Source organism: Notolepis coatsorum (genome assembly GCF_963971535.1).
Source record: "Notolepis coatsorum genome assembly, chromosome: 7".
NCBI lineage: Eukaryota > Metazoa > Chordata > Actinopteri > Aulopiformes > Paralepididae > Notolepis > Notolepis coatsorum.
Window position 1 is genome coordinate 145,143,387 of NC_140171.1, and position 17,336 is coordinate 145,160,722.

The 17,336-nt window shown below is 46.1% G+C and overlaps 1 protein-coding gene across 1 annotated transcript in view; it reads left to right on the forward strand.

The window, feature by feature from the left end:
- mfng (MFNG O-fucosylpeptide 3-beta-N-acetylglucosaminyltransferase) overlaps window positions 1-12,582 on the forward strand; it is a 96,396-nt gene extending 83,814 nt beyond the window's left edge. Inside the window, exons 7-8 of the mRNA XM_084317937.1 lie at window positions 1,281-1,366; window positions 10,948-12,582. Coding sequence (XP_084174063.1) covers window positions 1,281-1,366; window positions 10,948-10,999 — 138 coding nt within the window. The 3' untranslated portion in view covers window positions 11,000-12,582. The remainder of the gene's footprint in view (window positions 1-1,280; window positions 1,367-10,947) is intronic.
- The last annotated feature ends 4,754 nt before the right edge of the window (window positions 12,583-17,336 follow it).

The window sequence follows — 17,336 nt, forward strand, 5'->3', positions numbered from 1 at the left end:
AGAGGAGAGGAGAGGAGAGGAGAGGAGAGGAGAGGAGAGGAGAGGAGAGGGAGAGGGAGAGGAGAGGAGAGGGAGAGGGTGATGATGGGGAGAGGAGAGGGGAGGAGAGGAGGGGGAGAGGAGAGGAGAGGGAGAGGAGAGGGAGAGGAGAGAAGAGGAGAGGAGAGGAGAGGGAGAGGAGAGGGAGAGAAGAGGGTGAGGCTGATGATGGGGAGAAGAGAGGGAGAGGAGAGGAGAGGAGAGGGAGAGAAGAGGAGAGGGTGATGATGGGGAGAGGAGAGGAGAGGAGAGGAGAGGAGAGGAGAGGAGAGGAGAGGAGAGGAGAGGAGAGGAGAGGAGAGGAGAGGAGAGGAGAGGAGAGGAGAGGAGAGGAGAGGGAGTGTGTTTCTAGAGAATTCTGCTGCGGCTCAATGGTGAAGGAACACAGGGGAGGAGGGGAGAAGAAGAGAAGAGGAGAGGAGGGGAGGGGAGAAGAGGGGAGAGGGGGGGAGGAGGGGAGGGGAGAAGAGGAGGGGAGAGGAGAGATGAGGAGGAGGGGAGAGGAAGAGAAGAGAGGAGAGGAGAGATGGGGAGGAGGGGAGAAGGCAGGAGAGTGAACGATGGAAATTGATCAAATGGAGAATATAACTCGAGTGAAGCAATGACAGGGTGAGAAAGAGAGACAGAGAGAGAGAGACAGAGAGAGAGAGATACAGATATAGATAGACAGAGAGAGAGAGAGAGAGAGACAGAGAGAGAGACAGAGAGAGATACAGAGACAGAGAGAAACAGAGAGATACAGATAGAGAGAGATACAGATAGAGAGAGAGAGAGAGACAGAGAGAGAGAGAGATACAGATAGAGAGAGAGACAGAGAGAGAGACATAGAGAGAGATAAACATGCAGAAACAAGTAATGCTGAGATGCACAGAAACACAGCAACACAGCAACACATCCTACAGTATACGACAAACACACGCACCTGCAAAATCCCTGTTTCTGTGGTCCTTCCTGTCTGAGCTCTTCTTCTGTGGTCCTTCCTGTCTGAGCTCTTCTTCTGTGGTCCTTCCTGTCTGAGCTCTTCTTCTGTGGTCCTTCCTGTCTGAGCCCTTCTTCTCTGGTCCTTCCTGTCTGAGCTCTTCTTCTGTGGTCCTTCCTGTCTGAGCCCTTCTTCTGTGGTCCTTCCTGTCTGAGCCCTTCTTCTGTGGTCCTTCCTGTCTGAGCCCTTCTTCTGTGGTCCTTCCTGTCTGAGCCCTTCTTCTGTGGTCCTTCCTGTCTGAGCCCTTCTTCTGTCCCAGCAGGTGACTCTGAGCTACGGCCTGTTTGAGAACAAGATGAACAGCATTGAACTGAAGGGAGTCTTCTCCAAGGAGGATGATCCGTCCAGGTCTGTCTCTCTCACACACAGACACATTCTATCTATGGATGTCCGATATTATCAGCCTACCGATGTTATCGGCCGATATTGTCATTAAAATGTAATATCGGAAAATATCGGTATCGGTTAAATTTTTTTTATAATAATTCCACGAAAGAGATATGTAATGTTAATTACCTGAAATTATTCCGTTTTTTTGGGGGGGAAACCCCTCATATATCGGTATCGGTATCGGAAATTAAGAGTTGGACAATATCGGTATATCGGATATCGGTAAAAAAGCCAATATCGAACATCCCTAATTCTATCACAGTTACTCCTCTCCGTAGCCATGGGTGTGTTTACTTTATTGGACAAGAAGACCCAGTACAGCTATTTGTCAGCCGTGACATTTTCAGACGCACCTACTGTATAACCTCTTGAAGAGTCTGACTCGTAGAAGTAGGCATTCTGACACATTCTCACAACACTGTACCTTCCGGTTGGTTTCTACGCAATCACATCTTCTTCCTCCTCCTCCTCCTCCTCCTCCTCCTCCTCCTCCTCCTCCTCCTCCTCCTCTGAAGATGACACGGTCACCTCGAAACATCAGTCAAACCCTGCAGCCTCTTTTCTTGATCCTCCAATCATAAATGTTTTAGATTCTTGAAATTAGAGTAAATTCTATTTCTTTTTAATAAATTTTTTATTTTTTTAAACTTTACATTTAAACAAAGCACAACACAATACAGTAACACAATAATACACAAGACACCACAGGACAGTACTTCAACAATATTAACTACAATAACGACAAGACAATCAGAAATAATACAAATAATAATAAATACAGAATATAAAAAACATAAACATGTAAAATATCATTTGTGTTATTCAATTATATTATTACAGACACCACAAAAGACAATTCTTCCCCCACTCCCACCCACCCATCTTTTTAGTAACTTCTTAAGTAAAGAAAACTTAAGATGATCCATGTGCCTACTCAAGCACCGGGCCCTAGGCTTGGGCGATATGACGGTATTACGGTATACCAGGATATTTCGAGATCCCGCCTGTATGATTCTCAATACCGTGACGTCACAGACTGCTATTACAGACACGGAGTTGATTGTAGTGCACAGCACGCGCCAGCAGAGGGTTACGTGGCTAATCGTTCTGAGAGCTAACGTCTCTGCCTGGCTGGTTGCTGGCTAACTAATGTGGCTAATTGTTCTGAGAGCTAACGTCTCTGCCTGGCTGGTTGCTGGCTAACTAACGTGGCTAATCGTTCCGGGAGCTAACGTCTCTGCCTGGCTGGTTGCTGGCTAACTAACGTGGCTAATCGTTCTGAGAGCTAACGTCGGTACCTGGCTGGTTGCTGGCTAACTAACATGGCTAATCGTTCTGAGAGCTAACGTCTCTGCCTGGCTGGTTGCTGGCTAACTAACGTGGCTAATCGTTCCGAGAGCTAACGTCGGTACCTGGCTGGTTGCTGGCTAACTAACGTGGCTAATCGTTCCGGGAGATAACGTCGGTACCTGGCTGGTTGCTGGCTAACTAACGTGGCTAATCATTCTGAGAGCTAACGTTGGTACCTGGCTGGTTGCTGGCTAACTAACGTGGCTAATCGTTCCGGGAGCTAACGTCGGTACCTGGCTGGTTGCTGGCTAACTAACATGGCTAATCGTTCTGAGAGCTAACGTCTCTGCCTGGCTGGTTGCTGGCTAACTAACGTGGATAATCGTTCTGAGAGCTAACGTCTTTGCCTGGCTGGTTGCTGGCTAACTAACGTGGCTAATCGTTCTGAGAGCTAACGTCGGTACCTGGCTGGTTGCTGGCTAACTGACGTGGCTAATCATTCCCGGAGCTAACGTCGGTACCTGGCTGGTTGCTGGCTAACTAACGTGGCTAATCGTTCTGAGAGCTAACGTCTCTGCCTGGCTGGTTGCTGGCTAACTAAAGTGGCTAATCGTTCTGAGAGCTAACGTCTCTGCCTGGCTGGTTGCTGGCTAACTAACGTGGCTAATCGTTCTGAGAGCTAACGTCGGTACCTGGCTGGCTAAGTGGCTATCGTTCTGTGATTTGTTTACTTGGTAACACGGGTTGCTAAGGAATTTATGTGCGAGGTTGAAGAAAGTGCACTTTTAGGTTGAAAGAATGGCCCTAATGTCAACGTGTTTCAATATAAGCGTTATGTATGGTGATAACGAGTATATTGTTAGCTCCCCCCTCCCCCCCCCCCCCCCGCTGATGAAAATGAAAGTCATACCGTCATATACCGTATACCGGGGTATTATGTCAGCAGGGTATGATGGTATGAAAAAAATTATACCGCCCAAGCCTACCGGGCCTGCCATCTTTTAGAAACAGGTTGAAGCGCATGCCGGCGACAGTGGGAGGTAGAGCAGGCGTCCGGTAATCCGGAGGTTATGCCACCTCCCACAGCCGCTTCATCTAGGAGACATGCCACCTCCCACAGCCGCTTCATCTATAGGAGACATGCCACCTCCCACAGCCTGTTCGGAAGGAGATGAAAGCTATATATTTTTTGTGATCAAATAATTTTTTTACTTAAAGACATACCAGAACACAACAATAAACAATATAAAGAACAATAAACGAAGGAGCAAACAAAATAAAATATATATAATAATAACAATCAACAGACAATAACAACAAGACAAGAGAACAGGAAAAACAACAATCCATATATATATATAATTATAAAAATACAAAAGACATAAAAAAAAAAAAGATATACGTAAGAAATTATAAAAATACTAAAATGGGTGCCCCAGTGGCAAACCACATAACACGCTGAGTCGCGGCACGGCCGACCCGGGTTCGATTCCTGGACCCGTCGTTATTTGCCGAATGTCTTCCCCCCACTCTGTCTCTTGTTCCTCCTCTCTCTCTCTCTTTACTGGACTGCCCAGTAGCAAAAAGCGATAAATGCTAAAAAATAAATCCTAAAAAAAAAAAATAAAAAATACTAAAATAAATGTCTTCCCCCACTCCCCACCCCAGGACCCCTCAGGACCAACCACCCCCGATCTCGCTCTGCCGCTAGATCACTGACTTTAATCTCCCAGCTGCCGATGCCCACAAATGTATGTTGGATTCTTTAACTCCAATTACCTGAGCTGTAGAGATCTCCAAATAAATGACATCCAAGAATGTTAAAGCCCAATTAATTATTGTAAGTTTCCATCTCATAGCTAGATACATTTTTTGGCTGCTGTAAGTCCCGTCTTTTTTGCTGTATAGGAGTCGCAGCTGGGAAAATATCATTCAGCAGTAGCGTCGTTGCGGATAGCGGTAAAAGCTATTTGATAATAATAATAATAATAATAATAATAATAATAATAATAATAATAATAATAATACATCAATTTTGTATAGCGCTTTTCCGAATGCTCAAAGACAATTTACAGAGCAAAATAAACAATAGAGTTTCAGCTTGCTCGTTGCATGAGGAGCAGTTTGCCACAAAGTCCTTTATTTCCGCTCTCATGTTTGGCCAGAAAAGGGTATCCCTGGCCCGCCTGTAACATGCCTCCCCACCAATGTGGCTAGTGTGTATGCGTTTGAGCAGTTCAGACCTCATGGCTTTTGGTATAATGACACACTGTCCCCTGTATAACACCCCATCTTGAACACTCAGCTCGTCTCTGAATGGCCAGTATTCCCGCACTGCCAGCGGGGTGTCCTCTTTAAAGTCTGGCCAGCCACTGAGAATCACAGACGCCAGCTCCTGGAGCACATTATCTGTCTCTGTGTGCTGCACAATCTGGCCAAATCTAAAAGCCGTAACATTCAGGTGCTGCGCCTGGTCCAGTTGTGAATACTCTGCCTGGGTGCTGTCCACAGCGCACACAGCATGCTGCACGTACGGGGTGTCAGACCCATGACACGGCAGGGTGGCCCTGCTCAGGGTGGCCCTGCTCAGGGTGGCCCTGCTCAGGGTGTCGCTGACATACATCTCGGGGCCAGGCTTGTAGACCACATCAAGATTATAGTTCTGCAGCTGCAGCAACATACCCTGGAGACGTTTCGGTGCACTCAGGAGGGGCTTCTTGAATATTGTGATCAGCGGCTTATGGTCAGTCTCTGCGGTGATAGTGTTCCTGCCATATAGGTACTGGTGGAATCTCTGGCAGGCGAAGACTATGCTCAGACACTCTTTCTCGATCTGAGCGTAGTTTTGCGTAGTCTGCGTCAGTGCCCTCGAGGCGAAAGCCACGGGCTGTCCCCCTTGCAACAAACAGCCCCCCAGCCCAGTCATGCTGGCGTCGCTCTGGATCGTAACAGGCTTTGTGATGTCGTAATATTTGAGTACAGGTGTGCTGGTGACCATTCGCTTCACTTCACGCACCGCATCTTCGTGTTTGGGCATCCAATGCCACATGACGTCTTTATCCAGGAGCCTGCGGAGCGGCTCACAGACCTCAGAGAGTTTTGGCAGAAACCTTGCTAGATACGTCACAAATCCAATAAAGCGCTGCACCGCTTTCACGTCTGTGGGCGTCGGCATTTCCAGCACGGCACGTGTTTTCTCTGGGTAAATTTTCAGTCCCTCCGCAGACAGTATGTGGCCGTGGAAGTGTACGGCCTTGAGTTTGAATTGCAGCTTGCGCTCACTCAGCCTGAGTCCCACTGCTCTGCATCGTTCCATGAAAGCACTCAAGTTTTTGTCGTGGTCCAGTTCGGCTTCGGCATCCGTATCGCCACATCCGACCACCAGGATGTCATCAGCGATCGGTTCGATACCGGCCAAGCCCGTTAGCAGCTCATGTTGTTTGCGCTGATAAATCTCAGGCACAACAGAGACTCCGAAAGGGAGCTTGAGCCATCTCATCCGACCCCACGGCGTCCAAAAGGTCGTCAGACGGCTGCTCTCGTCGTCAAGCTTGCACTGTAAAAAGGCATCGCGAGCATCCGCCAGTGTGAAAAGGCGGGCCTTAGGCAACTTGTACAACACATGTTCCAGTGTAGGCATATGGTAGTGAGACCTCCGCAGCGCTTGGTTGAGAGGCTTCGGGTCGATACAAATCCTTATTTTATCTGGCTTTGCCACCGTCACCATGTTACTTATCCATGGTGTGGGCTCAGTCACGTTGCCGACCCTGACATGTCTGTCAAGTTCCTCCTTGACTCTCGCCTTCAGAGCCACTGGGACATTCCTTGGTGCGCACTGCACCGGCACCACCTCAGGATCCAGCTCAAAATGTATCACTCCCGGGACCGACTCGATTGGGTCATTAAAAACGTCATGATAGTCTCTCAGCAGCTGAACTTTTGTGAGGGGCATAGGTGGACTTATATCAACTTTATTAAGTTCATCCGGAACCGTGAAGCTCACGAGGCCCAGACGTTCGCAAGTTCTCCCCCCGAGAAGAGGCCTCTGCTCGGTGTCGACTACCTCAAATGTGAGATTGTGCTTTTCTCCCCGGATGACACATTCAGTGTGAAATTTTCCCAATGATGGCATGATTTCCCCAGAGTATAGTTTCAACCTGGCCATGCTCTGGTGTAGCACCGCTCTGGGTGACAGCTTCTCTTTAATCCTGCGGCCCATGACATTATAGGTAGAGCCTGTGTCCAGCTGGCACTGCTGCCTTTTCTTATTTAGGCCTAGATTCACAAACCACTTGCGCCCCTGCTGGGCCTTTGCAGTATTTACACATTCAGTGACTTGAAACAGTCTCTCATCTGTATCAGAGTCTTCCCCCTTCTTGTCATCATCTTCAAGCACATTTATCTTTTTTACTCTGTCAGACCTGCTACCAGCCTGGCATACCTTGGCAAAGTGATTTGCTATGCCACATATCCGGCAGGTTTTACTATAGGCTGGGCACTGCTCTCTGCCCCGTTTGTGGCTCCCCCCACAATATTTACAGCTCCACTGGGGCTCCCTCTCCTCTGGTGCCGCACTCCTTTGAAATGCGCGCCTCTCGCTCTGCCTGTCAGCGGCATTCACACTGTCTGTCTGCGCTGGCGGGGCCATCACCCTCATATGTCTCTCGGTCAGTTCAGCGAGCCGACAGATTTCAGTCGCAGCTAGTAACGTTAACTCACGTTCCCGCAGTAAGCGCCTCCTGGTGCCTTCATTTGCGACACCCAACACAAGCCTGTCCACGAATCAGCTCGTCCTTCAGTGCCCGGTATTCACATGCCGACGCTCTCTCCATCAGCCTCGTCAGGAAACAGTCTATTGGCTCGTCAGTCTCCTGTTTGCAACATCCAAACATGTATCTTTCATAGATCACATTCTTCGCCGGCTTGAAATGATCCCTCAATGCGCGCAAAATATTAGCTGGGTCCTTACGTTGATCATCCGTCAACGCGAGGCTGTGTGTATAAACATGACGGCACTCACTCCCCATTAGCCGTCTCAGCGTGGCTGCTTGGACTGGCTTCGGCTTTTCATTCAGACCGGTAGCTAGCAAAAAATCATCAAACTCTGCACTGAAAACATCCCAGTTCTTCGCCAAATCCCCAGACATGTGCATGCCCTCGGGCGCTGGGATGCTGTTGCTTGCCATGGCGTGGTTTTATTTCTTATACGTTTATTTATACGTTTATTCCTTTCGGAGCTACCACTTCTGACACCATGTTTCAGTATATCTTTTATTAAACTGAGGTTACAGCACTGCGCATGTCCACACATAAGATCCGGTCAAGCACCACTAGGTGTCCCTCTAACACAGGCTATAAACATATGCCTGTAACAGCCCTGTCGCCCCAGGTCCGGAGCTTAGTCCTGATGGGTTGGAGGAGGTTAGCATCTGCGGACCTGAGGCAACGGGTAGGCGTGTGGTGGGGAAGGAGGTCAGAGAGGTAGGAGGGGGCCAGGTTGTGGAGGGCTTTGAAGGTGATGAGTAGAATTTTGAACTGAATCCTGTATATGATGGGGAGCCAGTGGAGATCGTGGAGGATGGGGGTGATGTGGTCGGAGTGGCGGGTGGAGGTGAGCATGCGAGCAGCAGAGTTTTGGATGTATTTTAGTTTGTTGAGGATTTTGGTGGATGTGCCATACAGAATGCTGTTGCAATAGTCCAGTCGGGAAGTGATGAGTGCATGGGTCAGTGTTTCAGTAGCAGAGAAGGATAGTGAGGGGCGTAGACGGGCGATGTTCCTGAGGTGGAAGAAGGCGGTTTTTGTGATCTGGTTTACATGCAGGAGGAAGGATGATGTAACTCGGCGTAACAACAACAGTAGCGCTAGGCCTCTCCAGAGCGTCTCCCATTGCCAACCCTAAAAACACAGCACCCCCAGCCGCCACGCGGTGGGCTCTCTCCAATCGTTTTGACCCTCTGGTGTCATCATTTGAGTTACGCTCAACACCCTTCTGACTGCAAAAGAGCAGCGAGAACAAAAAGTTGTCTGGTTTCTCTCTCTAGACATAAACTTTTGTTTGTATCTTTACATTTGACCTTTGTTTTAACCATGTAATCCTGTTGAGATTAAGACTTTTCAACCGTGTCAAAGGAAGTAGAAGCATGAAAAAGAAAAAAGATACGATTATTGAACATACCCTGAACAATTCTATATCATAGCTATGGAGACAATACTATAGTAATTTGACATAGGGCTGGACGGTATGGTCTAAAATTTATATTACGGTATAATTTGAAGCATAGACGGTAACGGTATATATCACGGTATATTAACTTATCTTAAAATGTCTATATAAATACAAGTACATCGACAGGCTGCTAGTGGAGCCAGCTAACGTTAGCTTGCTGAGGCTACTAGTACATCGACATGCTGCTAGTGGAGCCAGCTAACGTTAGCTTGCTGAGGCTACTAGTACATCGACATGCTGCTAGTGGAGCCAGCTAACGTTAGCTTGCTGAGGCTACTAGTACATCGACATGCTGCTAGTGGAGCCAGCTAACGTTAGCTTGCTGAGGCTACTAGTACATCGACATGCTGCTAGTGGAGCCAGCTAACGTTAGCTTGCTGAGGCTACTAGTACATCGACATGCTGCTAGTGGAGCCAGCTAACGTTAGCTTGCTGAGGCTACTAGTACATCGACATGCTGCTAGTGGAGCCAGCTAACGTTAGCTTGCTGTGGTTACTAGTACATCGACAGTTAACATTCCATAAGGTTTTAGCGCAAAGTGGGCATTCCAGAATGGCGAGGATGCAAAGCATGTTAGACCATTGGACTCGTCGCAGAGTTTACATTACACATAGAAACTGCGCGACTCACGAGAACAGTTGTCACACAGCCTTCAAACGCAGGGTGGAAGAGCTAGTTTGCTTCTGTGTTTATTATGAAATGACAATTGCGTGTTGACACGCCCACTGCGCGAAGCCTCTGTGCTCCTAAATAACCTTTTCCAGTTCGCACATATCTATTATCTATGACTAATTCTATCTATTTTTAGGGGCAAATGCGAGTGAAATAGTCGCGCTGTGGTTACATGACGTCATTGCTATTTTAGAGCTGCTCTACCGGTTACAAGGTATAGTCAAAATCCATACCGTAGAGCAAATTCATACCGTTTATACCGTATACCGTTTATACCGTCCACCAGGATTGTAGGAGATCCGGGGCTTAGCCCAGATAGGTGCCCTTTATTTTTCATTATTTTTTTTTAAATATTTCTTTAATTTTTTTTAATGTTTTTTTTATTTTATTTTTTTTGCAGGCAAGGGGTGGTTTGGCAGATTTTTTTTGAATTTAATTAACCTGTACGTGCAATTTCCTGCAATATAGAGCCTTCAATCTTGACCAATAAAGCTGCTCTTTTCACTATAAAACTCAGTTAACCATAACGTAGTTATGGTTAGATTTATATATTGGGGGGGGATATATCATATTTTTCATATAATCAAAAAGTGGTGGAGCAAGATCATACCTTTGCTCCCCCAAGTTCAATAGTGGGAGAGCAGAGATGCTCCGAATGCTCTTATGGCCAGGCGTCTATGATTCACCGATACAAAGTAAAATAGTGCAGTGCAATAAAATAGTTAGTAAAATAGAATAAAATAATGCAATAGTGCATTGCAATAAAATAGTTATCATCGTATTTTTTCGGGAGGCCGGTAAGGAGTGCATTACAGTAGTCGAGTTGGCTTGAGATAAAGGCATGGATCTGGTTTTCAGCGTCCTTTTGATTTAAAAATGGCCGTACTTTAGCTATGTTTCTAAGGTGGAAGAATTACGTTTTTGTCAACTTGTTGATTGTGATTTAAAGCTTAGGTCTGAGTCTACCATAACACCAAGACTTAACTCACTCAAATACAGTTAGCAGCTGGATAGACCACAGATGGAAATTAGCCTCTGCTAAATCTGGTGCAAACATATTTTCATGTAACAATGATGAATTGTAAAAAAAAAAAAAAAAAAAAGATATATATATATATATAATTTTTTATTTTTATTTTTTAATAGATTCGGGGCTTTTCAGAAAACATTCGGGGCTTGAGCCCAAGTAGCCACCCCCTAGCCCCGCCCCTGCCGTCCACCCCTAATTTGACAGTGACTTTCTTCCTTCGAAACTATTGATTCATACATGGTTTACCGTCTCTGAAAACGTACCGTTTGGATGTTTACCTCAGAGTGTAAATGGTTGCATTTCCTCTTTTTCTATAGATTCAAGACAGTCCACTGTTTGCTGTACCCGTTCACCAGCTGGTGTCCTTGAACTGATCACAGAGGACTCACAGCACAACTTCCACCAGCACTTGGGACAAGTCTGCAGACCCCATTGGTGAAAGTGGTGTCGGTGTTTTCCTGGATGTTTATTATTTTTTTATTAACCCTTTCACTGTCACTCTACAATTATGCCACATCAATGTGGAACGCCATACCCACAGCCGTAAAATAATGTGAATCCCTACCCATCCCTATTCAATGAGACAGCTGACATTTTCGCCACATTGCCATTTTGAGTCATTGAACTACTATCGTTCAATGAACGACTTATTGTTTGTACGGTTTGAATGTGCCCCTGTTTGGATCCCCTGCAAAGTGGTGTTTATTATGGTGTTTATTATGGTGTTTATTATGGTAGAACACATTACTGACTGAAGGAAGTACATCACGGTTTAAATTATATGTATGGTCAAGCTGGACCAAATCATCATGTAATTATGGTCAACAATGGCCTGAAATGTGTCCACTGCGTCCATAATATTAAATCTGTTATTATGAACAGATTTGGTTAGCTATAGTTAGCTACTGCCCTGTCTCTAGTTGGAGATGCCAGAATATGGTAACCAGTGTTTTGTTTTTCGTTCATGTTGCTAACTGATGCACCATTTCTCTGGTGTTGCTGAAAATCTCTCCTTTTGCCTCTGTGTTTGTAACTGGAGACGTGTGCCATGTATCAATAATGGTGTTTACTACTGCTTGGTGCCTTTAGACTTTTGAAGATTTTATCACTGGGAGTGAAGCTAAAAAAAGAAAAAAACAGCACTTGTTTAATTTATTTCCAGTGTGTTATATTTGTTGAAAACATATATATAATATGAATGATATATTTTCAGATATTTTTTTAAGTGTTTTTAAATACTGTACAAAGATGAACCTATTCTTCACCAAACCTTAATATTTGTATCTGTTCTGGTTCTTTCTAGTCTTTTTTTTTTCTTTTTTTTTTTTACTGCACATCTGTCTTTTTAAAGGTACCATCAGCATTATGGCTTTTACCATGAGCTAGAGCCACTTACCGGAGGTTTAACCCTTTCACTGCGACAATACAATGCAAGAAGGTTTCAAAATCGTTGGGCATTATAAAAAGGGTTAAAAAACAATTAAAAAATAGCACATTACTAACTTTGTATTACAGTTTAATTTATCCTCACATCTCTTACTGCAATATAATTTGGGCCAGCACTTACCCATCTTACTTACAAACAATCCATAGAGCTCAGAAATCCTTTGTAAGAATTGCAACCAACTCTTCTTATTTAGCCCCAACCAAACCATTATTTAAACAACTGCAACTACTCACAATTTATGAGGTCAACTAGTATCAAACAGGGGTTCTTATGTACAAAGTTATTGGTCTTTGTCTAATTTTTTTCAAACTTATTTTGAATTTAATTCTCATTATCATGCACATCTCACAAGAAGAAATAAAGACTTACGCATTCCTTTCTGTAGGACCTCTGTTGCCAAATTCTCATTTGTTTATCAAGGTGCAGTGATGTGGAATGATATACAAAATATAATAGAAACATGTTCCACTTTAAATATATTTAAAAGTAAGCTTAAAAAATAACTACAGATCCTGTAGTCTATAGTATCCATGTGTATTTGTGTAAAGTCTTTAAAAAAATTTCCCCCAACATTATAATAGTTGTATAATGCTGTATTGTATGTATCTGTGTGTATGAGAGAGGGATATGCGCATGTGTTTGTGAATAATGTGGGGGGGGGGGGGGGGGGGGGTTGTGTGTACAGTAGTTATCCTATATAGGTTTAAGAGCGGAGGTCGCTTATAAGCCCTTGGGTTTTCTTTTACCTTTCCTGCACATTTGAACTGTTCTTCTTTTTACTTATTTTATTCAAGAATGTATGTTTGTAAGTGCGAATAACAATAAACAAATAAACAAATACAGAAGGTTAACCCTTTCACTGCCACGCGACAAAGGGTTACCCCTTTCACTACCACACACTACAGAAGGTTAACCCTTTCACTACCACACTACATACGGTTAACCATCTGTAGTGTGGTAGTGAAAGGGTTAACCTGGTGTAGTGTGGTAGTGAAAGGGTTAATGGAAGTCCAGCACATACGTTCCATTTTATGACAGCCTGTTAGATGCGTATAACCACCTTGAGATCAAAAATGGTTTGCACTTCAAGATAACGATTAATTTTTTTATACATTTTATATATATATATATATAAATATATAAATGCGTTTATATAAATGCGTAAATGCGTTAGGCAAAACTCTTTCTGGAATTCCCTCTCTGGGGACACCTCCTGAGGCTAGCTTTCTGATGCTCTGATAACATTTCTAAAAATATGAGATTGCTCTTAATTTTTTTTTATTATTTTCTGATATATTTGGTCAGTTTGCACAAGACAAAATGCTGATGAGTCCTTTTAAAACTATTATTTTTACATTTATTTGAATAAATATTCAACTCCAACCAATACAGCCTCAGTTAGGTCCAGGTGGCACTATAGGCTCAACTTATTATTGAGCTCTGCCCTGCATGTACATGTATGTGTGAGTGCACAGGCACATGTATGTACACACGTGTGTGTGTGTACGTGTGTGTGTATATGTGTGTGTACTTGTGTGTCTGCTCCTGTGTTGTCAGTGTGTTTGTGAAGGAAGAGGGTGTCCTTGTGACTCAACATACCATTCTATACACATCCTCTTCAATCCCTCCCTCAAGCCCTCTCTCCTTCCCTCCCTCAAGCCCTCTCCCCTTCCCTCCCCCAAGCCCTCTCCCCTTCCCCCCCCAAGCCATCTCCCCTTCCCTCCCCCAAGCCCTCTCCCCTTCCCTCCCCCAAGCCATCTCTCCTTCCCTCCCCCAAGCCCTCTCTCCTTCCCTCCCTCAAGCCATCTCTCCTTCCCTCCCTCAGCCCTCTCTTCTTCCCTCTCTCCTTCCCTCCCTCAGCCCTCTCTCTTTCCCTCTCCTTCCCTCCCTCGCTCCTTCCCTCCCTCCATCACTCTCTCCTTCCCTCTCCCCTTCCCTCCCTCAAGCCCTCTCTCCTTCCCTCTCTCCTTCCGTCCCTCTCTCCTTCCGTCCTTCTCTCCCTCCCTTCCTCCCTCCCTCCCTCCCTCTCTCTCTCTCTCTTTCCCTCCCTCCTTCCCTCCCTCCCTCCTTCCCTCTCTCCTTCCCTCCCTCTCTCCTTCCCTCTCTCCTTCTCTCCCTCCTTCCCTCCCTCTCTCCTTCCCTCTCTCCTTCCCTCCTTCCCTCCCTCCCTCCTTCCCTCCTTTCCTCCCTCCCTCCCTCCCTATCTCCCTCCCTCCCTCCCTCTCTCCTTCCCTCTCCTTCCCTCCCGCCCTCTCCCCCCTCCCTCTCTCTCTCCTTCCCTCTCTCTCTCCCTCCCTCCCTCTCTCCCTCCCTCTCTCCTTCCCTCCCTCCCTCTCTCCTTCCCTCTCCTTCCATCCCTCCTTCCCAATCCAATCCAATCCACTTTATTTATATAGCACATTTAAAACAACAAACAACAAAGTGCTGTACAAGTCCACAAACATAGGATAAAACATAAAACATAAAAATGTAATAAAAACACATAATAAAACAGTAGAATGTGTCACATAAAAAGGCAAATCTCTCAAAAACGGTTTAAAAAACAAAAGCCAGAGCAAATAAGTGTGTTTTGAGGCGTGATTTGAACACCTGCAGAGTGGGGGCCTGCCTAACATGCAGTGGCAGCTCATTCCAGAGCTTTGGGGGCTGCCACTGCAAAAGCACGGTCCCCCCTAAGCTTCAGCCTGGAGTTTGGAACGGCCAAGAGGAGCTGGTCAGAGGACCTGAGGGACCTTAGAGGAACATAGGGTTCCAGCAGGTCAAACATTTAAAAACAAACAGTAAAACCTTAAAATCAATCCTAAAACGCACAGGAAGCCAGTGGAGGGCAGCCAGCACAGGGGAAATGTGCTCCCTCCCTCCTTCCATCTCTCCCTCCCTCCTTCCCTCCCTCTCTCCTTCCCTCCCTCCCTCTCTCCCTCCCTCTCTCTCTCCCTCTCTCTCTCCCTCCCTCTCTCCCTCTCTCTCTCCCTCCCTCTCTCCGCTGGCCTCTCTGTTTACTTTGATGTGAGTCCGTCCACACATTGTGTCAGTTCACCGGAGCCTTGGACAGAAATAAATGAAGTTCTTCCCTTGTGTGAGCGTCCCGGGTCCTGTGTGAGCGTCCCGGGTCCTGTGTGAGCGTCCCGGGTCCTGTGTGAGCGTCCCGGGTCCTGTGTGAGCGTCCCGGGTCCTGTGTGAGCGTCCCGGGTCCTGTGTGAGCGTCCCGGGTCCTGTGTGAGCGTCCCGGGTCCTGTGTGAGCGTCCCGGGTCCTGTGTGAGCGTCCCGGGTCCTGTGTGAGCGTCCCGGGTCCTGTGTGAGCGTCCTGGGTCCTGTGTGAGCGTCCCGGGTCCTGTGTGAGCGTCCCGGGTCCTGTGTGAGCGTCCCGGGTCCTGTGTGAGCGTCCCGGGTCCTGTGTGAGCGTCCCGGGTCCTGTGTGAGCGTCCCGGGTCCTGTGTGAGCGTCCTGGGTCCTGTGTTCCCTAACAAGCTTCACCCCAAAGGCGTATGCTGATTAAAGAAAACATGGACACAAGCACATCTAGTCTGGCTGCAGGCGGAAGGCACTTGTTGAGTGCTGAAGTGGTGAGTGAGGCTAGTGAATGCTTTCTCTCTGACCTTGTGTGGAGTACATAGGATGGCTAAGAGAGTGACGCACGAATCCCACCAGGCACGTGCAGGTTTCGTGCGAGAACAGCGCGCTTGGCCGTCCACACTGAGTCCGACTTCAGAGCGGGCGAAAGTGCACGGAGGAAGGCACATTTACATTGGAACAGCTGTAAATGCCTATAGTCTATATGTGAAGTCAGTCCCTGTTTGAAGATTTCGTAAAGATCTCCAGTTCCAGTGTTCTATTGTCCATTTTTCATGTATAACCAGTTATTATATAATTAATTAGAATGTTAGAATTCATTTTAGAATGATGATCAGTGTGTCTGTACTCCTGAACAAGTATAGTAGTATGGTTTATTTGTATTGGGAAAAATACAGACATATTAGCTGGTTGAACAACATCTATATAATAATAATAATAATAATAATAATAATAATAATAATAATAATAATAATAATAATAATAATAATAATAATAATAATAATAATAATGCAGAAATTGAGTGTATTTCTGTGAAAATGTGCGTGGCGCACGCCTCTGAATCCAACCAAAGCGATTTTGGCCGCACGCCGCTGGTGGGAACAGCGACGCCTGTTAACATGGGAGCGAAAGTGAAACTCTGATCGCCCGCCCGCCTCGCTTGTGTCGCGTCACGCCTGGTGAGATTCGTGCGTGAGTGGATGAAGACCACAAAGCCCTCATTCACCATAACTTTGTCCTAGAGCTGGGGACACACAGCTTGGAGCCTTGCGATCTGACGTTAACCCTTTCACTACCAAATGGTTAACCCCTTCACTGCGACAATACAGAAGGTTAACCCTTTCACTGCCACACAATAAAGGGCAAACCCTTTCACAACCACACTACAGAAGGTCAACCCTTTCACTACCACACTACAGAAGGTTAACCCGTTCATGGCCACATGACAAATGGTTAACCCTTTCACTGCCACACAACAAATGGTTAACCCTTTCACTACCACACTACAGAAGGTCAACCCTTTCACTGCCACACTACAGACGGTTAACCCTTTCACTGCCACACGACAAATGGTTAATCCTTTCACTACCACACTACAGAAGGTTAACCCTTTCACTACCACACTACAGAAGGTTAACCCTTTCACTACCACGCTACAGAAGGTTAACCGTCTGTAGTGTGGTAGTGAAAGGGTTCAAATGATTCAGGTGTTGGCTGAACGCAGATGCTGTGCTTGCACTGCAGGTTCTGTGGAAAAGTTTTAATTATTAATCTACCTGACATACTACCTAACAGAAATACATTGAGGATTTAGCACAACAGGCAGAGGAGGCAGCGGGAAATAACAACCTAAAGGACCTATACCTAACTACCAAAAAGCTCACAGGCAAATTCAGACACACACAGGCACACATCAAACACCCACAGGGCGTACTCCTCACAACCAAGGAAGAACAGTTGAACAGATGGACTGAACACTTCAGAGATCTGCTCAACAGGCAGCCTCCTCAACTGGAAGCATATATCCCACCAGCGCCAAATCTGTTGGAGATAAACTGCAACCCCCCCACCAAGACAGAAATCAGAAAAGCCATTAAGGCCTTAAAGCAGAGGGACCAGACGGGATCCCAGCAGAAGCTCTTAAGGCTGACATTGAAACCTCCACCAACATGCTTGTGACGGCCACA